The sequence below is a fragment of the Caenorhabditis remanei genome, chromosome II (genome assembly GCF_010183535.1).
Source record: "Caenorhabditis remanei strain PX506 chromosome II, whole genome shotgun sequence".
NCBI classification, from domain to species: Eukaryota; Metazoa; Nematoda; class Chromadorea; order Rhabditida; family Rhabditidae; genus Caenorhabditis; species Caenorhabditis remanei.
The window spans coordinates 12,086,316-12,114,021 of record NC_071329.1 but is presented as its reverse complement, the minus strand read 5'-3'; the positions used below and the strand labels follow the sequence as shown (position 1 = coordinate 12,114,021).

Here is a 27,706-nt window from a genome sequence, read left to right as displayed (position 1 = left end):
TCATGTCCAGAAATGCGGCAGGAGGTGTTAGCCGTGTTATCTTTATGTCTGCTGACCGTCTATGGGAGCACTCGTGTGTTTCAAGGTGAGTATCGTAATCGATCAAAGGGTTACATATCACATTAAACTTAAAATTCCTCGTTCGAAAGGCGACGTGCATTTGGTTTCGTATTTGTTGAATTTTTTTTCCTATTTCAATTCGTTCTCGTTCCCACATTCTCTTCGTCTTTTTCTAATCTTTTTTCTTCTAAACTTGTGATTCAATTAGTTTATTTATCTGCGTCTCTCCAATAATCACACTATTTCGTCTTGTCTCGTTGGCTGATTGAGTACGGTAACGAAGCAGAACGAATGTATTTTCCCATCTCCTCCCACTCTCTTTTCTTTCCAAATTATAGTTGTGACACTTGGCGCCCGCACAGCAAAATTGATGAGTGTCGAGGGGGTTTCCAGAAGATTTACTTGCTTCCTTACTTGCTACTTTTGAATACTATTTACGCAACCCAAAAAGGGGATTATCGGGAACAAAACGGGCCGAATTGTTGCGAGAAAAAGAGGAGAAAAATGTATTTCCTCTCGTTTCTTCAGAGGGAGCAACACAAAAGAAATTACTTTCGAAAGATAATTTCTTCTAGTGTCGACAAGTGCAAAAAACGAAGAAAAGAATGATGGCTTTTGAGCAAAAGAGCACGATGCGCGGGAGGTCTTCTTCCTTCTTTTTCTCTCCTTCTTCATTTCACAGTCAGACAGAGAAAAAGAGAAAGGACGTTGATGTGGACAGCACTCGAGAGTCTAATTAATTTCCGTTAGGGGGGTTACATGCCAAACAAATTATTGGCCATGTCATCTGGATACTAGGAGACAATAGGAAACCGAAACTACAAATATCTTTTGAATTAGAGGGAAATGAGATTATGACTCCGTGAGAGAAAAATTGGTTTTAGTTGGATACTGATGGTCTTGACCTGAAACATTTGAGCGTTCGTAACACAATTTATCATTAGAATATTTTTTTGCACCGGTCTTTCTGAGACCACCGTTATTGTGTAACTGCGTCCCGACTTTTCAAAATGACAAAATGTTTTCCCGTCGCTTTTAATACCATTGGTCGCAGATGCTTTTTTGTGTGCAAAAATCTTTCTGATGAAAAATTAATTCTCAAAAATTTGAGCTTTTCGATGCGTCATCCCACTAGAGGGCTCTCAGGTGGTTCGATAGAACGTCCTACTGTGGATGATCTTTGAGTCTAAAACATCTGGAGGGAAGGTTCTTTTCCGATTTTCCCTGTGGTTTGTGATGTAACACCACATTACAAAGTTCAAAGTATCTTCAAAAAAATAAGCGAACGAGACTCTCATTTCATCTAATGGACTCTTCTTATTATAACCTCAACTCTCCACCTCCAACACCACAACGACCTACATCAATACACGTTTATGACGTGGAACACCCAGTAAAAGATCAACGAATTTAACAGCATCTCATAAACTTTTTATCGGTTCTCACGGAGAGAGAAGAACAACTGACACACACTCTTAGTCACCTCTCAACCTCACAATTGTTTTTTCTTCTAGGGTCGTGCGCAGCGGAACATGTGCTCTGTGAGCAACTGTGTGAAGCACTCTCCCCAGAAACATATGAATGTTCTTGCTGGGAGGGACATGTGTTACAGGACGACGGATTATCGTGCAAGGCGAATACGGATGTTCAGTACTCGGTAGAAAAAAGAGAGCTGACGAAGAAAAGAACTCGAAAGTTGGAGGCCAGCACATATCCATACAGAAGAGCGTCGGAAACAAAGAGACGGAACTACAACGCCAACAGACCATTGTCATTCAGTGGATCCAACTACGCAGAGTTTCCAATCAAGGATGACACCTATTTGGAGACAAATATAACCATACAGTTTAGGTAACGGGAAAGGGAATGAGAAGATAATTGAAACATAACGATTTTAGATTGGATGAACACAAAGATGGAATCATTTTCTTTGCTGGAGAACTCATGGGAGATGACTTCCTCTCGATTACTTTGGATGGTCCAAATGTCATCATGAGGTGAGGGAAAATTCATCATTAACGTGTTCAAGCGGTCATACCCGATTTTCTGAATACTAAAACTTCAAGAAAAACACTTTGATTCGTTAGGTCGTTGAGTTACAAACAGACGCATTCATATCAATTCCTTACTTCTGTCCACTTCAAATCCAAATGCTTTTCAGACATGATTGTGGAGAAGGCACCATCGAAGACATGTACCATGGAAAGTTTGCCATTGGAGAGTGGCATGAGATCACTGTCTGGAGGAAACACTGTGATTTGACTGAGATGTCAATTGATGGTGGTCGGAAACTCGTGGATCATGCTGATGAGTTCAAGGTTTGTGTTAGCTTATCCTACCTTCTCAAACAATTTTCATTCAAATTTCAGAACTTCAAAGGAATTACTATGGATGAAGGGGTCTTCCTGGGTGCTGCTCCTCACAATATTGAATTTCTTCAACAGAAAACAGGAACAACTGAAGGATTCCATGGATGTGTTCGATTGGTGAGTGAAGAAGATGGAAAACAAGAGAAACTCGTTTATCTGAATGGAATGTTTTCGTTTCGAAGTCCACAATTCAATAAATTATTTCTATTGACTTACAGCTCATCGTGAATGGAGATGTACTGCTCAATTCGAATCAGACCATCAACAAAGCATTGGATTCATCGACCAATTGTGAGAAACATTCTATTAAAACTTCACAAATACAATTTATTTCAGATTATTGTTCGGACGAAGTCAAAGTTGAGAGAAAGATGAAAAAAATTGTGATTGTTACGGATGATAAGATGAAAGAGAGTGCAGAAGGAGATGAGGATGTGATCAAGATTGAGATGTTTGATCTCACACAGAGAGGAATTCCCAAGATCATGGAAACCCCAGGAAGTGAGTTACTGGTAGATGAATATCTTTGAAGTGAAAAAGAGTGTATTTTTTAGTTTTAGTCATAACACGTACATATCACCTCAGTTTCTGATTTCCCATGAAATTAGCTCCCCATTTAAAATCACTTTCATCGAGAGAAGTGAGCAGCTTTTTGAAAATGTGTGCTTCTTTCGTCTTGCTTCCCGTTGAAAAACCTAGGTGCCTCAAGAAAATTTAGAGAATCTAGTCAATCCGTAAGAGTTTGTAACTCAATTTCTCATTTCGATCAACCACCCATTTTTGTTTGGAACGATGTTTGGGCATTCCTCTGAAATGAGCTCGAACGAAAACACTCAAAAGTGCATTTCTTCGTTTGCATTGCTCAAATCCAAAAATGGGCGGCGCCTCCCCCCGTTGTCGACGTCGTCATCGTCATCTCGGGGAGAGCTGCTAGAGCCAGCACGACACAGAAGCACACTAAACTTGGGCAAGCTCGCTTCTCAGTTTTCATTCCGTTATGCTCCCTCAGCTTCTACCGTGTCTCCTATTATTCTATGGAGCAGATAAGGGATTGGCGATGCCATTCGATTACTATGGAATGTTCATCGAGCAAATGCTTGCTGATCAATTATCAGAACTTGTAAAGAATAACACGACTCCTGTTACAGTGCATCCATCGCTTTTGAAGACAACTACAAGCTCACCGCCTCTCGGACATCCCGTGCTGAAGGAGATTTCAGTTTCTCAAGGTACTTTTTTAAAAAATCTTTTTGACTTAAAAATCAGTAGGAGGAGAGATTTGAAACATTAATAGTTATGAATCATAGCGACCATCTGAAAATTAGGGTTTCAAGCAGCTGTCTCCTTTGTGATTCATGTGATTCAAAGTCACGTTTATGTCTATTTTTAGTGTTAAATCACACTGGAATATTCTATTATTTAGCCGGAAATTATCTTTCCGTTCTCTTTTTTTTCTCATTTTTAGACGTCGTTCCCCATTATTAGCCCCCACATTCTCTTCATTTCCTTCATTTTCTCAGCTGCTCGCTTTTCGACGCCTCGGTAAATTGTCATCTCTTTTTATTGTTTTTTCTCCTTTTCGCCAGAACGACTATTTCTTTTTTCTATTCGGGTTCCAAACGACTTTCAACTCAAAAACTTTAAAATGACTTTTCTCCGAAACAGCCTAATCTTTTTCCTTCTTTTTCTTTCTTCTTCCCACTATTTTTGGTTTCCGAAGGGAAGGAGACCTTCTTGAAATATGCATAACAAACATGAAATGTCACGCATCGCCGCGATATGAGTGACACATTTTGTAGAAAAAAGAAGAGAAGAAGATGAAGAATGAGGAAATTTGAGAGCATTGTTTTATGAATATGAAGACGGAGTGATGTTAATTAGGGCGGAAAGACAGATGTCATGAAACTTGCAAATTTCATTTTTTCTCGTAGCAAGGGACTCGGAAATAACAAGAATTCTCATGTAATGAAATAATTGCAGAACCAGTGAGAACAACTACACCTGCTCCAGCCAAGACTTCATGGAAAGTGGCTCATTTCAACGGAGCATCGAAGCTCGTCGTTCCAGCACCCGACAGCATTTCAAGTTATCTCGAACTCTCAATTCAATTCAAACCGGAAAAACAAACTGGAGTGTTATTCTTCTGGAAGGAAAATTCCAAGTTTTTGATTGTCACAATCGAAAACTCGTTCGTCAAAGTGTATGCAAGTCTTGGAGTAGACGCTACTATTTTGAGGTATTTGGAGTATTTGGAGAACGATTAAAGTTCAGAGTTTTACAGATCAGAGAGTGCCGTCAGCTTGTATCACTGGCATAAATTGGAAGTCTGGAGAAGTGGAAAGGGAGTACTTCTGAAAGTGAACAAACAGGGATGGGTTGAGTCAGAACTTCATGGATCGAAGTATGACATTTTGGATGGAATCGGTCACATTTTCATTGGAGAACTTGACCTTCAAGATATTCCAACTGTCATGAACGACATTGGAGGATTCTATGGATGCATCAAGAGAGTTAGTTGAAACAAACATGTTTTCTCATTTGAATAATCTGAATTTCAGATTCGATTGAATGGTCGTTCGATCACAATGCAGTCAATCTATGCAACCAATGTTGTTGAATGTTTCCAAGATCCATGTTCCACATTCGGATGTCCAAAGAAATGTATTGCTCACAATTCAATGCCGATTTGTCAATGTGATTGGCCAATGAGTGGACGCAAGTGTACTTTTGCAACTGCTCCAGAAATTTCTGCAATGAAATTCACCGGATTCTCCTACTTGGAAGTGGATAATGACTCCGTCATGAGCCAGTAAGAAACCTCAATGCAGTGATTCATATTCATAATCTACTTTCAGCATTACCGGTGACAGTCTCGATATGGCAGTCAACTTCAAAATCCACAATACAACTCAAACCGTTCGACAGATTGTGGTATCTGCTGGAGACGTTACCCATGAAGATGACTTCTTCGAGCTGTCGATCGACACCAATCGCTTCGTCAGATTCGCTTTGAACTTGGGATCTGGAACAATCGTTTTGACTCATCCGAAGAGAATCGATGAAGAGAAATGGGTTACTGTTGAAGTAATCCGGAAGAAGAACCTCGTGAAACTATCCGTAAATGGGGAAGACCCGATCACTGGATTCGCTCCTGATGGTGCCGAGCAATTGAATGTTTATCGGAATGTCTATATAGGTATGTTTCATTTTCAGAAAAGCATAACTGAGTTCAAAACATTGACACATTCCAGGTGACAATCATATGCTCGACGGGAACCCAGATGGACGAGATTTCAAGGGTTTGGAGGGATGTATACTCTCATTGCGATTCGATCAAACTACAATTTCCAACCCGAAACAGTCAAAAACAGCCATCAATATTCAGGACTGTGCAATCTAATAACCGGTCTCCCCTCTCAATTCTTTTCTTTTTAATACATTTTCTTTTTCCTTTTCTTATAACGTTGAGACTTACAATGCCGGTTTTTCCGTGTAACCGTGCTGACGAGAGATAAGTTATTTGTTCTTCATCTACTTAGCATTTTTCTTCCCGTCCACAATCCTTTTTTCTACATTTCAGACATTTGAACGAACACATTTAAATCATTTCTGCTTTTTCTTGTTTTAGATTTCAATAAAAACATGTTTATTGGTCAGTCGTCAACAATGCGAAAATTAAAAAAGAGAAAACAAAATGAAAAGAATTAAAGCTCGTCGGGTAGTGAATCAGAGATGGATTGAATTCAGGCAAAAGGTACACATGTCGTGTATGATGCACATGCTGAAAATAAATAAATTATTATATTGTTAAATCTGGAAAAAAGCTTACTTGGAAGTCCAGAAACACAAACGGAGTTCACAATACTGTTGAACAAATTGATGTTGGCTTGAGTAGATGTGTCATCAGATGCATCAATATCAAGATCAGCATCAGACAATTTGATTGTTCTTCCAAGAGTGTCTGGAGCCTTGCCATCATTTCTTGAGAGGAACAAGAAAGATGGAGTGCCAGCACAATCCCAACATCCATATCTACTGTGCAATTCCGTCTGGAAATCAGCCCAGACTGTAGCATCATATGATTTAAAGTTATCGGAAGCGAAGATGTAAAGATTTGGAGCAAAGATACGATCTCCGTCATCACTGTAGTGTCCACATCCGAATTGAGTTCCCAATGCATCGAAGACTCTGAAAATAGTGAAAGTTTGTTTCATTCTACGTGGTCACTCTTCTCGTTCTGATGTTCCTAATTTTTTTCCTCCCCATTTTTATCAGTCTCACACTTCCCAGCTTCTCAATTTAATCATTTTAAATTATTGTTTCTAATGGAAAATTAGTAATCCAAAAGATCAAGTTATGTCGAAGGAAACAAAACAAGATGATAATAATTTGACTCCGAGAGCACCACAAAATCAGAAGAATGAAGAAAAAACATTTGCAAACAAGGAGATTCTGCCGAAAATGAAGAAGATTGAAAGTGAAGAACCGAGTCATTTGCAGTTGAATGAGAAGTTTTTAAAGCGATGGTCGATTGAGGGGTTGATTGGAAAAGGTGGTTATGGAGAGATCTATTTGGCAGTTGATGTTGTGAAAGGAGAAGAAGTTGCAATAAAAGTGGAACCGAAGAAGAGAAGAGGAAAGTTGGCAAAACGGATGATACTCGAGCAACACGTCATGTTCAAAATGCAAGGGAAACCTCATGTTCCGTTGATTTTCGGGTCTGGTTATACGGAGAAAATCAATTTTATCAGTGAGTTGTGAATCTTCAGTCTTTTTTACGAGCACGAACTTTCAGTCATGCAAATTCTGAGTATAAACGTTGGAGATATAAAAAAGAGTAATCCGAATAAAAGATTGAGTCAATGTTCCGTCGGAAGAATCATTCATCAATCAATTACTGCTCTTCGAGATCTTCACGAGACTGGATATGTGCATCGAGATGTGAAACCAGCGAATATGTGCTTTGGAATATATCCCTCGGTTAGTTGATTGTTGTCAACTTGTCCCCCAATTTATCAAGATTCTTCCAGAGTCGTCATATACTAATTCTACTCGATTTCGGATTGGTTCGAAGATATAAATTGGATAGTGGAGAATGGAGAGAACCGAGAGTTCGTGCAGGATTTCGTGGGACAACACGTTATGTCTCCATCCGAGTTCATCGTCGTTGTGAACAATCTCCGTATGATGACCTAGTTTCAGTCATGTACACTTCTTACGAACTTCTTTCTGGTGAACTTCCGTGGAAACATCTCGAAAAATCGGAAGAAGTTCTACAGTTAAAGGAGATCATGGTAACACTAAACTAATCTTCTTTTTAACAAGTAAACGTTTCAGACAGAAAACGGTGTGAATCCAGAATTGTTCAAAGGAGAAAAGAATGTGCTAATGGACTTTTTCAAGATGGTTTCCGAAACAGATCCATATAAAACCCCGAAATACGATCAATTAATTGAATGCATCAAGGTTCTCTACTCTCCAAAAGCATTGACTGATCCATACGAATGGGAAGAGAATCATAAGAGTACTGATGAGTGTTCAGAGGAAAATAGCAAATAAATATTTTAACAACGTACCCTTTCATCACATTTTGATCAATTTGGTAGAGATCATTCGTCCAGAATTCCTTTGGTTCTGTAAGAATGTTCTTTATGGGGATAAACATTTTAGTTCACTTACTGTCAGTAGTTGTTGGAACAGGTGTTGTTGTAGTCATGAAATAAGTTCCATTTCTCCAATCTTCATAAGTGACAGCCATATCCTGTACATCTGCAGCACTGTGAACTGCCAAGTTAGAGAGAACTGAAGTTTGACGAGATCCATAAGCGACCATTGAGAAATGAGTGTCATCTTGAGAGGAGAAACGAGAAATAAGTGTTGTGATGTAGTTGATAAAATTGTAGTCTTTGTTCTGAAGATCGATCATAACGGCGACGTCGAGTGGAGTGTCATAGCATGTTGTGAGAGCTGGAAGTGAGCAAGAAAGTGCTTTCCACGTTGTGTAGTAGTCTGTGTTATCCAAAGCATCAGCAACGTTATCAGTCTTCTGAATGATACGGTCGGTTCTGGTGACACTGGACCATAGATCATCTCCGAAATCTACAGGATCTCTTGAGTCATCAACAACATAGATAAATCCAGATGTTTGAGCTTGCAAGTTTGCAGCAGCATCCTTGAGATGTTGCATTCTTTCTTGAACAGTTTGATCAGGGTCCAAGACGGCATTGTTGGCTTGTCCCATGAAGATGATGTTCGAAGAGAATCGGGTGTTCTTGGCTGCTTGATTCTGCAATTCAGCGGTCACTTCATTGATTGCTTCCGGGAGATTAGTGTATCCGCTTCTCAGATTGACGATTTTCTGTGGGTTGTCAATCAAATCTTGAACGAAATTCTGGAACGATTTGAATGAGGCATCTCCTTGGGGACCGAATTTAGTGTTATGGATGTTGTTGTATGTGACCAATTGATACGATTCAGTTCCAGTTTGCATTGGCTGGGCCTTGCTGGAAATGGCAAGGACATCCTTGAGGTTTTGAATAACATAATCATCAGTAGCCTCACTGATTTCAACAGCATAGTAAGCAGTGACACATTCTGGAATGAATCAAACTTTTGATAAATGAGATCTCTGTATGACTTACTTGGCTGTGGACATGGATAAGCAGTGAGAATTTGTTGAGTGATTCCATTGAAAGATGCATCAGACATGTCTCCGAAGACGTAAGCTGGATTGGTCACTTGTCCCAATTGTTTGAGAACATCATCACTGTAATGATTGTATCCAACGAAGAATGTAGCGACTCCAGCTGCAGAAAGAGCTTGTCCGGCAGCAATTTCATCTGCATATGTGTCAACAGTTGGTACAGCATCGGAAAGAACAATCAGAACTTTGGAATGGGCATTATCAGATTCTTTCGAGAAAAGATCTTTCGCTGCCTTGAGAGCCGCGGTGACATCAGTCAAGCCTCCTAGATATTCAACTGAATCGATCGCTGCGTTGATTGTAGCCAAGTCGACTCCATTTGTAAGAGTGAGTTTTTCGGTTACTTTGTCACTGAAAGTTTATTCTTGTCAAACTATTCGTTAGGTCTTTTCAAACTCACTTGAATGTCAAAACTCCGACACGAGTGAAATCAGTACCCTTGTACTTGTATTGAGCCACGATTCTCTTGGCGAACGCAACGTATTTCTGAAAAATATTGGTTGAAAATCAAGAAAGTGACATTTTTCTTACTGGAAGAATAATTCTGGAGAGGGATTCGGAGATATCGAATGCAATGATAATATCAAGAACTTGACATTTTGGAGTGTCAACTGTGTCTAGCTCAGCAAGTGGATAGTTGTAGAAAGACTTCTTTGGAGTGGCTGGCAATTGATAGACTGAAAATATTGCAGTGAAACAACATGAGTAAAAACAAGTAAAGACAACTTACAAGAACAAATCATTGTTGCGAATGGATCTTTGTTTCCAAGATCAGTCCATGATTCGAAAGAGAGTGAATTGTCAACCAAAGATTTGTATTGATCAATGTACTGCTTACGAACTCCAATGATTCCAACGTATACTCCGTAATCTTTTGGATTTGTGGTGATTGGATTTTGAGAAACTTGCTTGTCGGTGATAACGAAAAGTGCTCCAGGAACATATTGGCGTCCTGTTTGGATTGTTGGAATGGATTTCGTGAAGATATCAGACATGATGAGATAGGTTTGAGTAACGAAGTCATTGATTGCAAGGAGTTTGTTGAAATCGGCGTTGAATGAGTTTGCATCACTGACCCATTTAGTTGAAATATCTCTGACTTCAGTGTTAACAACTGCTTTCAAGAAGACGTTGGCTTGTGGGAAGGTGAGTCCATTCATCAAACTATTGCGGACTGCATTCAAACTGGCCATCTTCTCCGAGTGATTGTTCTTTGCGAGGTCATTCATATCGACAACAATCAGAACATCCCGAGTAATTGGATTGCTGTTACAGTCTGAAATTAATCATTTCGAATGATTCATTTTGATTCAAAGTTTCCTTACATCTAGCGACAACTGGTGAAGCTTTTGTGGTTGCTGCAGTGACTGGTGCAACTGAAGATGTTCCTGGGAAGGCTTGTACCTGACGACATACTGCAGTAGCTTTGTCTCCATCTGAATTATTATATGATTCATGTATCTATTTTCAACATCGCTACAAATATTTTCCGTTTTTTCTCGTCATCGATCATAAATCACAGTGTGTACATTATTTGTTCTCTTATCATTTTCTTATCATACCAACAACTTTCACACCTTCGTAGCATGCTAATCCATGAAATTTATGAATGAAAACTCACAAGTTGTTTCCAATTGGGAGGCCAATTTGGATCCAGACAAAACATTTTGAACGTCACTGGTAGATACTGAGTCTCGAAGTGAGAAGACGGCACTAACAGCTTTGTTTCTGAAGGAAATGAAAAATAGAGGGAGATTAATCAAAATGGAAAACTTACTGAACATCCAGGGCAAACGAATTAACTGTATATTTTTTGTTGAGAAGACCTTTCCATTCACTGTATACATCATCAGTCTTACTGTTAGTGAATCCGGTCGCCAAGAACCCAGTGGAAGTATCTGAAATGGTTCACATCAACGATTGTTTTTGTATCAACAAGAGTTTTTATTAGTTTTCAGATTAGTAGAAAACATTTCGAAATGCTTTATAGTTTCGAAACAAAAATTAATTTTGAAAGTTTGCACATTTATGGGACAAAAAAAAATAGTGTAGAGCTCGAGGCGAGGAAAGATGAGAGAGACTATTCAGTTAGATCATTAAAATATTATAATTTATTGGAATCAGGGCTAGATACATCAATTGAACCAAAGAATCCGGTTGTGGACAAAAATTATTCTTATATTTCTACAGTATTTCTACAGCCACAGTAGTATAATTTTGAAAAACGAAGAATGGGCTTACCGTGCTTGGTTGCAAAAAGAATAATGAAGACGATAGAAAGAATCAAGAATATCACAGAAGTGACGGCAAGAGCAATATGGATCGGATCGAATCGTCCGAAAATCTTTCCATTACTCTGACTGGATGGTGCCATCCTTTGTGTCTGTAAGTCGTAGGTTTCAGTTTGAGTCATTTAAAAACGAAGTGATCAGAAAAGAGAATCGAATGCTTTATATTAAAATGTTTCAGCAGAAAAATGAAAATTCTCTCTCCTCCTACTTTTTCTTTCAGCGCCAATCGGCTTTATGCTCTCTCTCTTTTCTCTTATCATAGTTTTGAAACCATTGAGTAAACTTTCAGACACTGAATCACTCATTGAGTTTTGCGGGGAAAATGTTATGCCATTCTGCTGAAATTCAAGAATTATCATCATTATCATCGAAGACGAGGGCAGAGGGCGATGATGATTCAGAAGAAAGAAATTGAGGTTATGGAGGACGAGAAGGAGGTGGGGAATATGTAAATACATAACTGTAATAACTTTTTTCTGAAAAGAACCGCAACTTTTACGAGGGTTGCGTGTAAGAATCAAAGTTTTTGACTGGAAGAGTTGACGAAAGGGAAGATTATAACAGATTATGATGGTTTTAGGTGTGGTGACAATGTTTCACTGAAACTAATGCGTCATTTTCTGAAATAAGAAGAAGCAATGTAAATAGTTTACCCGGAACATATCAAAAAGTTACAAGCCTCGTTTTTCAGGATTAATACTAGACACTTTAACAGTTGAAGTTTCTCGGGGTTGATTTTGGTCGAGTGGTTACCTACTGATTCAATCTGCATCAAACTGAAACAAGTGAGAATAGAGATCATAGAGGAACAACTGGAAGATGTCTGGTTTTTATCCCACTACTATGCTGTAGTTCGGTAATCTGGTTTTGATTTTCGTGTTGTGCAAATATCAAGCTCTCGTCCCAGTTTTTGAATAGAATCTGCTCGCAGTTTTGTCATGAAAGAGATAGGTTAGATTTCTCGTAGAGTTTTGTGTTCGAAATCTTTTGCAACTATTTATGTTGCAACTGACAAAAATTTTAGATCTATTTTGTTTATGCTATATAAAGTTTTCAAGTGGTTTCCCTCTTCTCTTGATCGTCGAAGTAACCATCTCATAGGGTTTTTTTGCAGATTTTTTTTGCACTTTGCAGATTTTTAGAATGAATCAAGTTTTGTTGTTTTCTGATTACGATACTCCATCATGATCAAAAGTTCAGTTTTTACTTATCGCGGTTTCTGAAATGACTCAGTTCCATTTCAAAACTTTGCAACAACTCCTTTACCACACTTTTTGATTTTCCAGATACAATGATTCACACTCTTTTGGAATGAATCATGCAACATGTCATTCTCAATTTCAGTCATTCAGGAATTCCTTTCCAGCCTTGTTGTTTGATGTAAAATTGTGAAATAAGGAACATGCATTACCATTGTAATCTTATCAGTTTGGTTTTAATGATTTCTAAACCATCTCTATTTATTTTTTGGAAATTCCACTGAGCCGCTTTGCACGAGATTAAGTTCTTCAACTTTAACGAGCAAATATGGAGTAATGATAAAAATTTGATTAAAGCGAAATCATTTGACATGGAGTCAACAATCGGTGGCGCCTCAGTGGAGGTCTTGATGTCACCGGAAAGTTATTATCATCCTTTTGATTTGTACTCATTCCAGGAGGGGAAGTAAATGTCAACTCTATCACTGAAAATGACGATTCTTTGAAGTTTGATCAAGAGAAAAAGATAGAGAAACATCTGAAAATGTGGAATCAAACTGATCAAACAAACGACGACGTAAATATTCGAAAGGTCAGCCAAAAAGTGACGAAATATCAAGAGCATCGTCGGGGACGGAAGTTTCCTTGAATGAGTTTACATTGTATGAACAGTATAAGGGCTTCACATTGTGTTTCCTTTCTGGTATCCAAGTAAGCGACTTAGTAAGTCTTAAATCTTCTCTCGCCCAAGATGTCGGTGAGTTTTTCTCCACAAAACAGTTATTTCTTCTGGTATTCACTGAATGGTAATAAAATGTGCCTAAGAAGAACTTGGTCACCCGGAGCTGCTCAATTTATCTGTTTTACAGAACATTGGATTCGAATGACTTCGATCTACACAAGTCACACGGGGGCCAACCTGAACTGTTCTGTCCGTACAAATCTGTAATATTACTGGTATAAAAATCATCAAATCAGACTCAAAAAATTTCAATTTTATAACATTAGACCAATAAAAACATCAGAGCATTACCCATAAGTTTTTAATATACCAAATGGTTTGTAAGTTTATTGTAAACACAACACCAAAATCAACTTAATTTCGTTTATTAAAGGACAGATTGTCACTGACACAATACGAGATCAAGTGAATAAAACGAGGCTTAGTAATTATGAGAGTGAGATATTTATCAAGTTTTGCTCGAAGGGAGTTTGACTTAAATACCATAGAGGGTCTGTTGTCGTTTTATGATTGTTAGAAAATATAACTTGTCAGTTTCCATTTTCACAATGGCTTTAATTATGTTTTGCAGAGAACCATAGTACAAATGCCGCGTTCCAGGAGCATCCGTATAACGTTATCATAATACTAAATACGAAATGAAGTGCGAACATATTGATAGTATTTGCAGCATTGTTGAATCGATACTCTCTCTATACAAACACTCTTCTTTTTCATCTTTTCACCTTGTATTGTCGTCTGTTTCGTTCCCCATAACAAGAGTTTTCTCTCTCCTTTATTGCACAATTTTATGTGTTTTGTCGATGAATCATCAATGAACATCTTTCTTAAACATAAATATTCTTCTTTGAGAATGTAGTGCTCAGTTTTAAACAGACAGCTGAACTTTTTCTTCATCCCGTTTTGAAAGTTTTCCTCATTTTAGAATCAAAATTTGACAGTATTTAAACGAAAAAAAAAACTACTCTCAAATCAGATTCAAGTCTCGATTATTACAGAGATAAAATGCTCAAACTACTTCTGCCTCTTTTAATTTATCCGAATTTATCAGCAGGACAGAACCTAATTATAGATGTAAGAGTATCACTGCTTCCTTCCTTTCAATGTCTGGCTGTTCAGGTTTCCCAGAATGCTATTCAAGAATATGTATCATCAATGTCTACCCACTTTCTAAATACATTTCAAAAATCAAAACTCCCTCCAATGGAAGCTTCGCGGTTTATTTGTGGAGTTGTTCTAAAAGAAACTGAGATAACAAAATTCAAATTTTCCAACTTTTCATCCGAACTTGCCGGTCCTTTCAAAGACTATTACCTCAATGTGAGTTCTTCTGAATGATTAATTTCAAAATTTTGTCAAATTTCAGATAACCGATCTCTCAATTACAATATCAGGGAAATACATTCGCAACTTTCTTTTCTTTAAATTCCATGATTCGTTTTCTGTAAATATGAAATTCAAGCGGGCATCTCTGGGGGCACTCGTTCCAAGTTTTGCAAATGGACTACCTTTTCTACATGGTGTTATTAATTGGTAATTCTGATTTTTGAAGTGAAATGTTTTAGTTTGAGTCCTTTTTCAGCGACTTCACTGGACTAATAATTGAGAATCCTATAACTGATGGATGGTTTGTCACGGCATTGATATACGATGCAGTTGAGTAAGGTTCTATTATACATTAAATACTAAAATTCCCTGTTAAAAACAAATATTTCAGAGAAAATATAAAAGAAATTGTCTGCCACAAAATGGTTGAATCTTTGGATAAAAAGATCAGAAACGACATTCACGAACTTCAAGTTGATTTCCCTATCTTCTTCAGTAAGTTTTTCAATTTCGTCGTACAAAACTTGCATGTGTGATATTTTTTAGATTCATCTGAAATGTCATACAGAATGTTCAAAAAGGCACCATACATAAGTCCATCCAAACAAATTCGCTACTTTTTGGAGGGAGAAATAGAGTTACCCATCTCCGAACCAGCTGTTTTTCTACCGAATGAAGTAGTAGAAAACAGTATACAAAGACACGTGGCATATCATATTCACGAAAAACTTTTAGCTGAAATGTTGGATGGAATATGTGAAAAAGGACTTTTTGATAGGTAATATCGGATTTTGTTTTCTCCAAAATTTCCAATCTATAACTGTTTTAGCAACTTCACATCCCTCCCAACAATGAAACCAGTCAGTTACCTTTGTTTGGGCACAAGTGTCATAATCCAAGGTCTTTCTAGTGAGTTCAATTAATTCTCCACCTGCTTATAATCCCTTTTCTTCTTACAGACACAATTACAATCATCATACACATTACAAGTCTGGAGACTTATACAGATGACCAAGAAAAGACTCAGCTTCGTAGTTTTATGGTGACCCCATTACACAAGTATGATTAAAATAAATTAGCATTTGTATTTTCAATTAAATGGATTACAGCAGTGAACATGAATTGTTTATCCGATTGAAGTCACAAATTGCTAACCGATGGTTGGATAATACATTCACAGAACAGGTAAATAAATATAAAAAGAAGAAGAAGAAGAGCGGAAAGTTATTGGCAGTCAGCTGAACTCTTTTCAAATGAGAATATTAAGATTACAGTACATAACGGTTCAATATTTTTAAGAATTGAATAATTTTGAATCCCCTTCTTTCAGCTTTTCAATCATCTATCGAAAGTGCTCTCCGACAATTTCCGTCTTCCTCTTCCATTCATTCACAACTCTTCAATCTCTGATGTAATCTTTTTAGCCAATGCAGACTACTTCACAATTCTTTCAAACTTTGACTTTCATCAAGATGATACTCAATTTAGGTTATAATAAAGTTCAAGCATTTCTTCATTCTCAAACATGTCAATAAGTTCACTACGGACCGGATGGATCCATGTCATTATTCTTCATACGTTCCAAATCGGATCTGATTGTTCTCTCATGCAATACAAGATTCTGAAATAAGAATTCACTTGTTTCAAGCTCTGAACTGCCATGTTACCGAGTATTGCAACTCTCCTTTCTTGACTCTTTTACTCATTTCGTTGACTAATTGTGCCTGTATGTCCAATTCAACCTCAATTTATTTAATCTGATTAACAACTGAAACCATCTCACTCGCACGAGTATTATTTTCAGCAGTTGCTTACTTCACTTAAGATGCCAAATTTTCTTACTGTAGACAGCGTAGAGCCCAGGACTGAAAAAACGTTTCAAAAAGTGCAATTTTCTTTCCAACTTTTTTCCTGGCGTGTCCTTCCCAGTAAACGTGTAAAACTAGAACAAAAAGAGCAAAACCACAGCAACAACACGTGTAAGAACCCGGGGGAAAACTAATCAGTCTTTAAATCTCCAAGTACCAATATGGTTGCTGCAACTCCAATAAAGACGATGTGGACCATTTTTATTCATCTAATTGGTAATGTTTTAATCAATTACCAGCGCGAACTAAATGGGCTCTTTCAGAAACAATCCTCATATTGACTGGGGGTTTCTAATAGCAGAAAATCTTGATACTTCTTATGATTTCTGGTGTTCCAGAGATCCGGATGAATGGTGTACATCCATGATTCTAGTTTTCCAGATTTCGTTGATTTTCGCGTTTAGAGCATATTCCCAATAGTTTTATAACTGGTAACTGCACAAGTCACATAACTTTCAATCCCCAAAAATATCCTTTTTCAAACTTGGAGTCAACTTTTTTATAGAAGCAACACATCTAATTGTCGAAAGTGTCTTTAAAATGGTTCATTTATATTGTGATAATAATGCGAACGAAGTTATTGTTAACGACAATACTCGAGATAATTCGAACAAATTGATGGAAACCGACAATTTTTCGAAAGGCTCCATATCACGAGAAACCTCTCCTCATCTCCAGAACTCGAATAGATCGGAAGGTGGCTCAGAAAGTTCGGACCATTCGATTGGTAAGTTAATGTATTCCACTCTTCTCTCCAGATGTCTGTGTTTCCAAAAAAATTAGATATCCTAGTTTTTTGAGACGGATGTACAGATGTCCGTGATTTGTTAGTTCCTAATGGAATTTTTACAGATAATTTGAAGACTCGAGCTTCATCGAGCCCATCGTCCTCAAATCCTCACAGTCCTCTTTCTCCTCCAACCTCCAAGCTGAATATGCAAATTGTCTATGAGCATCTGTATGACTTTGGTAAGCCCATTTTGGCAAAGGATGACATGGAACTGATCAAGAAAGCATATGATGCGAAGTTTTATTTAAATGGGAGTAAGCGAAACGTAAGAATTTGTATATGTTGTGATCAGCCAGTAATCTCATTTTTAGATAACAAAGAGGGAAAGTACAACGATAATGGAACGCTTATTCGGAGCAATTATGATTACAGTGGAAGCGTCATCACGCCCATTCCCGTACAGAGATCGCAATGTGACCAACATACTCGATGCATTTGATATTATCAAAGATAAAATGGATAACGAACCAAGTCTGTCAAACAAGAAGAGAATGGCAAAATGGAAAAAGATGCTGAGTAAACAAGTAAGGTGTTTTTCTGATTAAAAACTTTGGATTAAATGTCATATTTTCAGATATATTTATGACACCCAGTATATCAAAAACGTCACTGTTCGCATAATCCTTGACCAGTAACTTTGAACAATCACGTGTATTACCCTAAAGTAATTTTTGAATAAAGAGTTTTAAGTCAGTGGTTAATGAATAAAGGTTTATTGGGAATACAATATACCTAATACAGATGATAACTGAATGAGCAGATTTTAGAGTCGTGTTATTGGAATAACACAATTAACTAGAGAAACTTCTGAAATTTGGCAAAAATACTGCAGAAATCCTGATAATTCAAATGCACTTCACCGTTTGTCGATATCTTATTTAGAAAAGAGTTATGGAAAGCCACAAAAGAACTATCAACTGCAGAGTATACAAACATCGAGTAGAAATTTCTGAAGCGCTGAATTTTTCTTATGAAGACATATAAGAATTGAGAGGAGTCGTCAAACCATTTGAGATTGAGAGCGAGGCGAATCAAGACCAGAATTTGAGGAATCATATGGTAAAAGTAAAAAATGATTTATATTAATATTTTAATTTATTTGCTAATTTAACAAATAGGTCTCTTTATTTATTGTTGCTTTACTGTCTGCCTTAGAATAATGTTTTCGGGTGAATGTTTTCATGTGATCATTAAGGATACATATGTAGTAAAAGAGTAATAAGAATAATAGAATACTACTCAAGAAGTGATGGTGATTTGTGAATAAAGAACTTTGCCGTAGCTCGGTTATCTTCAAAAAATAATACAATCTGGGATGAGGATTCGATAAAACATGGTCTTAGTCTGCCACACTTAGAAGGAAACGACATCGTCGCCGATCAGTCAAAAGTTGAAATTGATATTTGAAAGATCCCTCGCCTCTTGAAAAGGGAAAAAAGGAGCTATCAAAAAGTCATTGAGAAACTTTCTCGAAAACTTATCTGAAAATCAATGACGTTCTAACTGTTTATTTATTTATTTTATTTTATATACGCACTCGAGGTACGTGAAAAAAATAGTTCGAATAAGTTCAATATCTCCGTGACCATTATCCTTATAATCTTGACCATCCTTCATGCACTATATTTCCTTTTCTTATTTCTTGCATTGAAAAAAGTTTCGAATGAGAGAAGCAGACACCATACCCGATAGGTGCCAAGCGGAACAGTATAGACTGATGACATCAGTATTACTTGCTTACGAGCCAGAAAATTGTACTTCAATTCCCGAAACTTCAGCCAATTTCGACTATTCGCTGCCTTCATCTTCTTTTTACAAATTCTCCTAGCCTTCTTTTCACTCTTCATCTTACGTTTCCTATTTTCCTGTAGTTTCCTTTGCACTGATTCCCATTTTTCTTTTTGTGACCTTATACGACGCTTGATATTCCGCCTCTCATCACTTACAGCTTCTTCTCTTTCCCCATCCTCAGCCAATATTGACTTGACGATCCCACGTAACTTTTGCTCGACAAAGTCTGCCAACACTCGCTTGATGTAACTGGTATAATCATCAGAGCTCTCGACCATGTTGACGACCTCAGCTTCTTACTTCGTTTTAAACATGACTCCCTCGTGAAAAATAAACGGGAATGAAGTGTTCTCTGCCGGGGATGCTTAACTAAAAGAAAACTACTAAGCAGGCGCTACAACACCCAGGAGGGTGGTGTAGAAAAGGAGGTTGAGCAGCCGTTAGGCTGCGTTAACCGACTGGTTTAGTCCTATTTAGCATGATGATTTCTCAGTTAATTTGTTTTCACTTTTTCTGAAATTTGGCACAAACGTACGAGTCGTTATTGGTCAATTAGCTTGGTACGTCAAGTCTTGGATTTTCAAGCACAACCAATCAATTTCAGACGTGTCCGTGTCATCAATATTACTCGAAATGCCCAATGTCAATTTGAGCAAGAAACTTGTCAGAAAGGATATTCTGAGTTCATCTGGACGTCGTCGCGTGTTGAGGATTTGGGAAAGTCTCAATGCGTTGGTAAATTGCACAATGGACTATTTTTCATTCAATGAATATGACGGTATCTCCAATAGTAGCCGATATACATTCCTTTGCAATCATTTTCAGGTCCTAAAGTGCTCTCCTTGCCTTTCACGTCTACTTCACGAAACGAACAACCGGAGAGACAGATTCGGTACTCGAGTCATCGCTCCAGAGAGACAGCGCATGCTTCGTCACCCGAAGGGATTGAAGAAGAAGAACAGCTGTCACTGCAGAATGGAACCAACATATAAATTAATTTCTTGTGAAAGTTGAATAGATGGCTCTGTTCCAAAATCGGAGGCCCATAAAAAAATCGGAGGCCCATGGTAGAATCGGAGGCCCGTAAAAAAATCGGAGGCCCATGGCAGAATCGGAGGCCCATAAAAAAATAAGAGGCCCGTAGCAGAATCGGAGGCCCGTAGCAGAATCGGAGGCCCGTAGCAGAATCGGAGGCCCATGGCAGAATCGGAGGCCCATGGTAGATAGAGAATGTCACCGTTTATAAATGATGAAAAACTCCCTTATTAGCATCTGAAGTAGTGCAGAAGTCTGAAAACCATGTTGTAACTACATGATGCGCAAAGCTGATTATTTTTTTTTCATTCATTGCTAATTATAACAGATCTTTTTTAACACATTTATTTACACGAATATTTATGTGAATAATTGTTAAAGGAAAAAAATGGGACTATCCGCTTTTGCCAGTTTGTACTTTAGGTGCCTTGGGCATCTTTGGAAGTTTTGGTGGCTTCGGAGGAGGAACAAGGAATCATGGAGGAACAAGGAATCATCAAAAACCTCAATGCGGTACGAGAAAAAGCAATTTTTAGAGCTGGATCGTTTTTTTAGAGCTGGATCGTTTTTTTAGAGCTGGATCGTTTTTTGAAAACCTAAAGCTGACAGTTGTGGAAGTCTTCTATTTAGCGGCGGAATGGATTGAAAATCCTTCCAAGACTGTGGTAGAAGTCAGCAAGCAATTTGGAATAAGTCATACTACCGTTGTTGAAGTGCAGGAATGGTTCAGGTAGATGACGAAACAATGGTTCAAAAGAGAAAGCGAAGCAAATCCCAATATGAAATTAGGAGGACCGGGTGAGTAAAAAAAAAAGGAAAAATGTAACCGAAATCATGTTCAAGGGAAAATAGTTGAAATTGACGAAACATGTGTCTATCGAGCAAAACATCACAGGGGCCGCATGTTGAGAAGAAAGACAAAGTGGGTTTTTGGGATGATCGAAAGAGGATCGTCCAAGGTGAGCTCTGTATTTCAAATACAATTCATATACACGACACCTTCCCAAACAACTACAATCAAACGAGGTGGACGCAGAACATCTGAGATGTCTTCTACTACCCCCTTCTCTTCTTCAACTTTGCCTAAAACTACGAGAGTTAAACCTACTAAAACTCCTAGTTATACAACTAAAAAACCACAAAGTAAACTCACTACTACTACTAAGAATTCCATAATTCATAGCCCCCCTAACCCGCCCACAAGATCAAGACATGTTACAACAGGTCGCCCCACAACGACAAAGAAAACGAAAAAATCCTCTTCGGGTTTCAAATCCCCTACAACTCCGAAGCCTCCAAAACTTCCAAAGATGCCCAAGGCACCTAAAGTACAAACTGGCAAAAGCGGATAGTTGCTTCCCATTTTTTCCTTTAACAATTATTCACATAAATATGTCACTTTCTTCGGGTAAATAAATGTGTTAAAAAGATCTGTTATAATTAGCAATGAATGAAAAAAAAATAATCAGCTTTGCGCATCATGTAGTTACAACATGGTTTTCAGACTTCTGCACTACTTCAGATGCTAATAAGGGAGTTTTTCATCATTTATAAACGGTGACATTCTCTATTTACCATGGGCCTCCGATTCTGCCATGGGCCTCCGATTCTGCTACGGGCCTCCGATTCTGCTACGGGCCTCCGATTCTGCTACGGGCCTCTTATTTTTTTACGGGCCTCCGATTCTGCCATGGGCCTCCGATTTTTTTATGGGCCTCCGATTTTGGAACAGAGCCGAATAGATTGTATAGTTCATATTTATAGTACATAGTCAGATTTTTTCGATTATTGTATTTTTCATGTATTTGCCTTGCATAGATTGGTAGAAGTAAATAGGTTTCATTATGAGATTTATCCTTTCTTTTCTCCCATTTTTTGTTTCTAATCCCTTTACACAATATTTTCAGGAAACGGAAAAGAGGAGAGACGACACGAACGATAAGGTATCGTTCGCAATGACATCGCGTACGAAAGTGAAAGCGGAGAGCAAGTGGTTGAATTTATTAAAAGAGAAAAGGCAGTTCAATAGAAATTTGAGGTGAAACGGTTGGTTTTCTATAAAACTCAAAACAACAATTTTATTTTAAAAAAAAGAAAGTCACAAAATCAAATTTTATGTTTCAGTTTTAAATATGTAGAATAATTATCATCTTCAGTGCCTGGGCGGACTTTAATTAACAGATGAAATTTTGAATCCGGAATATCGAACTTATGATTTATTTTCTCATTTTCTATGGCTACTCCACGAGCGTCGGCGATTTCCGGTATATTCAACGGGGATTTCGATTGAATCCTCCAGCCTTTTACGGTAGTAGAGGTCATAGCTGCCTGAGAATTGTATTATTTTATTAGACAATTTATATGTCATCTATCGAAAATGCTCTCCAATTTCCGTCTTCCTCTTCCATTCATTCACAACTCTTCAATCTCTGATGTAATCTTTTTAGCCAATGCAGACTACTTCACAATTCTTTCAAACTTTGACTTTCATCAAATTTTAGGTTATAAACTAAAACAATAAAATTCAAGCATTTCTTCATTCTCAAACATGTCAATAAGTTCACTACGGCCCGGATGGATCCATATCATTATTCTTCATACGCTCCAAATCGGATCTGATTGTTCTCTCATGCAATACAAGATTCTGAAATAAGAATTCACTTGTTTCAAGCTCTGAACTGCCGAGTTACCGAGTATTGCAACTCTCCTTTCTTGACTCTTTCACTCATTTCATTGACTAATTGCGCCTGTCTGTCCAATTCAACCTCAATGGATTTAATCTGATTGACAACAGAAACCATTTCACTCGCACGAGTATTCTTTTCAGCAATAGCTTTCTTCACTTGAGATGCCAAGTCATTGATTTTATCAGCATATTTTCCATGATCAATGGATGAGACCGGCGCAGTCCAGCTAGGAGCACTTGGAGTAACTAGTGACTCATTCGAATCCATAACAGCTGGGGAGTTCATTCCACTATTATCAATCGGAGTTGTTAATCCACTTGGGCTTTTCGAACGAGGCTTTGACAGAGGTTGTCCAGGTCTCCTGAAAGTCATATTCTGATAAACTGACTTCATTTCTATATTTTCTCACATGGTTTTGACTCTGGTATTCGTCAGAATTCCAAGATAATTCGGCTGCTTCCAAATGAGTTTTCGATCAGCGAAATCTCCAGGAGCAGGCATTGCTTGAACGATGAATTGATGATTTGATTGGTACTTGTTTCCATCAATCATTGTTATTTGTATCATTGATTTTTCACCAATACTCAGAAATCCTTTATTCGGACAGACAGTATATCGGGTTGGTCCATTTGTTTGAATGCGAAAAGCCACACGACATGGATAGATGTTTCTGGAAACAAAGGATGTTGTTGGTCGGCTGATTTCTGAGCAACTGATCGGGTATCAATGAGTGCAACCAGTGTAATGATATTGACTTATTGACTCACTTCAACTCGAGAGTTTTATCAATTTGTCCGGATTTTGACTCGATTATAATGTTCAGTGGATTGACCTGGAAACAACTATTTTCACTCCGAATCGCGATTTTTTGTAGCTACAGTAATCAGTCTTGGAATGACCGGTTTATTGGATTTAGCATTTGGATTCTTCAGGATACAATCCATTGACTGTTTCGTCTCCATTTTGTTTCGTTTTTGAGAGAAAAAGTAAGAATTGCTTCATTTTTATGAAAGAAGTTTTTAAAGAAACATTTGTTGGGGCAGTAGAACGAATAATAGATTTCCGAAGAAAAAAGAAAACGTGGACCAGTAATTGTTGAAATGAGAGTGGGCGGATGAAAAGAGAACAAGGAGATAACACAGAACTTGACGTGGGGCAAAATGGAGAGGATTGGAGGGATACCGAAAAGAAATTGAAGAGTGAATATAAATAGAGAGTTAAAGCAATTTTGGAATGATATCACTGATTAACACTGTTCAATTTTATGTTGATGCAACGTGTGTGGAGGACTATGACGTTTCATGTGAAGGCTCAAATGATCAGAACGAGCGAATGTACGATCACAGATACTGCAACGGAATGGTTTGTCTCCAGTGTGTTTTCTCATATGTCTGAAAGTATTTTAATATGAAAAGATGATCATTGAAGCGTGTCGTTACCTTGTGAGCTCATCACTTCTCGCAAACTTCCATGAGCAGTTCTGCCATTTGCAAACGAATGGTTTCTCACCGGAATGAGTTCTCTCGTGAGCTTTCAGATGAGAAGACTTTGAGTATCTGGAAACAAAAACAGGTTACTTCTGAGGCATCTACAGTAATCCGCCTACTTTTTTAAACATCCGGGATACGTGCATGCGTGCACAACCGACTGTTTGCTTTGGGGATTCTTGATACGCCGATTACTACGTGGTGGAGATCGATCGCCCGATGAAGTGGAATAGGAAGACGGCGATGATCGAGTTGAATCGAGTTCGTCGTGCGGTAGTCTGTAATCGAATTCATTGATGATCAGAGATGATAAAAAAGGAGAGGAAAGCGTGATGACAAGAAGCAAAAAGGCTGTGTTGTTTGTTGCGCAGCGATAAATAATGCAACATGAAGAGTGTGACCCTGAGATGATTGTGGTATGTAGATGTGTATTAACAAATTCTTTTTCCATTTTTTGAGATTACATTCTGGACTGGGAGGTAATATGAAGGACTACCCTTGTTTGTAACCGGAAGTGATTTTTTGGAGAAACAAAACGTGAGAATCTCTTTCTCTGATTCGTGCCAAAATATGTCAACGACTTGATTGATTATCTGTGATTGTATTCTTTTGCGGAACGCGACAGGGCCCCCGGGCTAAGCTGATCGTTGACCGTGTCGCCAACACTCTGCGATCGGAAAGAAGTATTATGTCAACAAACATGGAAAACTGTTAGCAGCCTCGCGGGGGTGGCAGAAATAGAAAATTGAGAGTGTTGAGTGACTAATCTAGGTAAAATAACTGGATTTCGATAGTCTAAAATATAGAGTGAACGTTCTAATGTTTGAGCAATTTACTTAACATATGACGTGGCAACAATCCCCTCTCTCTCGTTTTTTGTTTCGTTTTTCTTTACGGTAGAAGTTGCCTAATTTCAATTCATTCTTCCTTGTTGTTGCTTCTTAGAACTAGATGCGGTAATTTGACGGAAAATGAAAGAAAGTGGCACTAGACCACCTACTGTGAGCCCTCTGACGACGCCCGCGCAATTCATCGGAATGCACTGATTTGCATGACAAGGTGAATCCTTTCAGAAGTTTTGCCAACTACTCTTTTCATATTGCCGCAAAGATTGGAATTCCGAAATTGCTTTTATGGTTGTAAACAGATAATCGATTTGGAATGAATGCCGCGTATTCTTTATCTTTTGCCGTCTTCCCGGTTTTTTTTTCGATTCTTCGCGCGTTTTATCAAAACGGATATATCAAAAGTGTCCCCCCGGTGGTCTAGTTATGAAACACTTCGCTTAGATGATAGGTTCTCTAATAGAAACAAAACAAGAAAACGGTAAACAAGTAATCGAGAATAAAGAATTGAAAAGTAACTAACCGATGAAGAGGAATATCTGTTCTGATGACAGGCAATTGTGAAGCAATCGGACCGAGAGTTGCCGTTTCTGGACTCGATGGAGGCGTTACACTCTTACGAGTTGGAGGGCTCAGTGGATGATAAACGATTTCAGTAGTAGTTGGAGGAGCGGTCACTTCTGATGGGTAATATGGTGGATTCCCATATGAAGTGGTTGCCACATCATAGCACGAAGTCATTGGATAATAATCATGATACTGATAACTTGGTGGTGGATGTGGTGGACTGTAGTTGGGAACTTGTTCAACTGGAGTTGGTTGAGGAGAGAATGGAGCTTGGAAGTGTGGAGTTGGTGGAAGTTCCATTCTTGGAGGCTCACGAGTTGGAAGATTTATCGGTGCGAAACGGTGATTGATAGTTCCGGCAGAATTGAGATTTGGTGTAACAAGTGGAGAGAACGCATATCGACGAGTTTCATGAACTGGAATTTCAAAGTTCGATACAATGGCTCTTCTCTCTGAATGCTCACCTTCAATTGGTGGAGTTTGACTGCTAGAATCTCTTTTGATAAAGTCGATGACATCAGCCCACGCCTGTAAAAACTCTGATTGTAATTAAATTTCATATATGTTATTTTGTCCTCAACTATTCCAAATATTTCTAAAAGGTTGCTTTCTCTATCTGCGTTTCTTCTATCTCTCTTTTCATTATTTTTCTATCAATTATTCCAAAAAAACCAGTGCCATTATTTAATACACCGTCCTTTCTCCGCTCTCTTTCGGTATCCATACTATATCGTCAAGACCATCCGAATGTCTCACACTCTCCGGGTTTCACACGCTCTTCCCCTCCTGATTATCACCATTGATTAGCCGTCTTTTTCGTTGTAGGGCCACGGTGAAAACCCCCAAACAAAAATGGAAGCAGACAACACGCAACATACAAAAGTGATTTCTCGATGATGATGAGGAAAAGTCTTCGGACGGACGGAGGAAAAAAAGATACAGAGAAGAAGAAGAAGAAAAAGAAGGACTGTTCTGAATAGGACCTCGCCAAAATGACTCACACATTTCTATTGTACGTAATTTATATGCGTATAAGGGTATACCTATATGGGGCTAAAAAAGAAAACAATATTTTTTGTCTGTATTCACACACTTTCGTAATAAATTGTTGCACGTCACAAGCGGAAATGATGATGAGTTCTATTTGGGGGGTTGGATACTTTGAATTCCAGAAACAGGCACAACATTCAATTTGTTTGCAACAAGAAATTGATTCTACTGATTAGAAAGTGATTGTCAATAGAGCGAGTTTGCAATAGACAGAGATACGGTTTCAAGTGTTTACCTATCATCAACATCATCATCATAATCATCAAATTTCCAAACTTTTTATGATGAAAACTTTTGAAATAAAACTAAAGTTGAAAATACTGAGAAAAGACAAAAAAGAGAGCAACTTACATCTTCATCAATCTTCGAAGGTTCCATAGTTTTCATAATATTAATGGATTGGATCTGAATGGAAAGTATTCGAATTTCAGATTGTCCAGTGTCAGCTGCAAAAATGTGCATTGACGAAATGAGAAGAAATAGTGAAATAGTGAAGAAAAGAAAAATGGAAAAGCAAGAAAAACTATGTTTGTGTATGTTTACTCTATTGAAAAGAAAAAGAAAAGAACAGCAAAGAGAAGGAAAGAAGAGAGGAACGAGAGAGGAGTCTCTTTGTGCACTTTTAGATAAAAGTCATGATCCGGAAGGTGAGAATCCAAGAAGAAACTTCAGAAAACATTCGAAGGCGTGAAGGTGACGTTGGGACGACACTGCAGCCTTTTCGACCGACTGCAACCCAATCGCTGATCAAACTCCGCCCACTTTTTCTGGGGGCAGTCGTTGAGGGAAGTGAAGGAGAACAAGGAGAGAAAATGGTTTATGATCGTCTGTTTTGGGTCTTTTTTGATTTTAAAAAAATTTTGGTGGCAGTGAATGAATGAGGTAAATGTAGATAA

General features: G+C 38.1%; 8 protein-coding genes across 8 annotated transcripts; 5 read left to right on the top strand and 3 right to left on the bottom strand.

Moving 5' to 3' along the window:
• Positions 1–12: 12 nt before the first annotated feature.
• GCK72_006307 (uncharacterized protein) lies at positions 13–5,829 on the top strand (the record flags this gene model as incomplete). Its single annotated transcript, XM_053725567.1, has 13 exons — positions 13–85; positions 1,575–1,911; positions 1,959–2,057; positions 2,222–2,378; positions 2,430–2,546; positions 2,648–2,720; positions 2,766–2,930; positions 3,578–3,658; positions 4,410–4,665; positions 4,711–4,939; positions 4,988–5,238; positions 5,285–5,625; positions 5,681–5,829. 13 exons carry the CDS (start codon positions 13–15, stop codon positions 5,827–5,829), a joined length of 2,328 nt encoding a protein of 775 aa, XP_053589761.1.
• Positions 5,830–6,172: 343 nt separating this feature from the next.
• Positions 6,173–11,506, bottom strand: GCK72_006305 (uncharacterized protein; the record flags this gene model as incomplete). The annotated part of the gene is made up of 12 exons (XM_053725566.1): positions 6,173–6,210; positions 6,259–6,617; positions 8,006–8,063; positions 8,109–9,023; positions 9,071–9,483; positions 9,533–9,618; positions 9,664–9,809; positions 9,863–10,408; positions 10,458–10,568; positions 10,754–10,860; positions 10,910–11,030; positions 11,374–11,506. The coding sequence occupies 12 exons, from the start codon at positions 11,504–11,506 to the stop codon at positions 6,173–6,175; spliced, it is 3,033 nt and encodes a 1,010-aa protein (XP_053589760.1).
• Positions 6,786–7,988, top strand: GCK72_006306 (uncharacterized protein; the record flags this gene model as incomplete). The annotated part of the gene is made up of 4 exons (XM_003113678.2): positions 6,786–7,179; positions 7,225–7,409; positions 7,460–7,723; positions 7,767–7,988. The coding sequence occupies 4 exons, from the start codon at positions 6,786–6,788 to the stop codon at positions 7,986–7,988; spliced, it is 1,065 nt and encodes a 354-aa protein (XP_003113726.2).
• A 3,308-nt stretch (positions 11,507–14,814) lies between the features above and the next one.
• On the top strand, positions 14,815–16,185 carry GCK72_006304 (uncharacterized protein; the record flags this gene model as incomplete). Its single annotated transcript, XM_003113628.2, has 8 exons — positions 14,815–14,897; positions 14,947–15,024; positions 15,082–15,185; positions 15,237–15,468; positions 15,520–15,599; positions 15,650–15,749; positions 15,800–15,875; positions 16,021–16,185. 8 exons carry the CDS (start codon positions 14,815–14,817, stop codon positions 16,183–16,185), a joined length of 918 nt encoding a protein of 305 aa, XP_003113676.2.
• Positions 16,186–17,098: 913 nt separating this feature from the next.
• Positions 17,099–17,983, top strand: GCK72_006303 (uncharacterized protein; the record flags this gene model as incomplete). Its single annotated transcript, XM_053725565.1, has 4 exons — positions 17,099–17,285; positions 17,411–17,613; positions 17,660–17,877; positions 17,923–17,983. 4 exons carry the CDS (start codon positions 17,099–17,101, stop codon positions 17,981–17,983), a joined length of 669 nt encoding a protein of 222 aa, XP_053589759.1.
• Positions 17,984–19,772: 1,789 nt separating this feature from the next.
• On the top strand, positions 19,773–20,153 carry GCK72_006302 (uncharacterized protein; the record flags this gene model as incomplete). The annotated part of the gene is made up of 2 exons (XM_053725564.1): positions 19,773–19,874; positions 19,965–20,153. The coding sequence occupies 2 exons, from the start codon at positions 19,773–19,775 to the stop codon at positions 20,151–20,153; spliced, it is 291 nt and encodes a 96-aa protein (XP_053589758.1).
• A 2,584-nt stretch (positions 20,154–22,737) lies between these two features.
• Positions 22,738–23,823, bottom strand: GCK72_006301 (uncharacterized protein; the record flags this gene model as incomplete). Its single annotated transcript, XM_003113357.2, has 5 exons — positions 22,738–22,818; positions 22,865–23,222; positions 23,271–23,531; positions 23,629–23,693; positions 23,740–23,823. 5 exons carry the CDS (start codon positions 23,821–23,823, stop codon positions 22,738–22,740), a joined length of 849 nt encoding a protein of 282 aa, XP_003113405.2.
• Positions 23,824–24,107: 284 nt separating this feature from the next.
• GCK72_006300 (uncharacterized protein) lies at positions 24,108–27,272 on the bottom strand (the record flags this gene model as incomplete). Its single annotated transcript, XM_053725563.1, has 5 exons — positions 24,108–24,252; positions 24,301–24,417; positions 24,468–24,626; positions 25,717–26,288; positions 27,162–27,272. 5 exons carry the CDS (start codon positions 27,270–27,272, stop codon positions 24,108–24,110), a joined length of 1,104 nt encoding a protein of 367 aa, XP_053589757.1.
• Between the last annotated feature and the right edge of the window lie 434 nt (positions 27,273–27,706).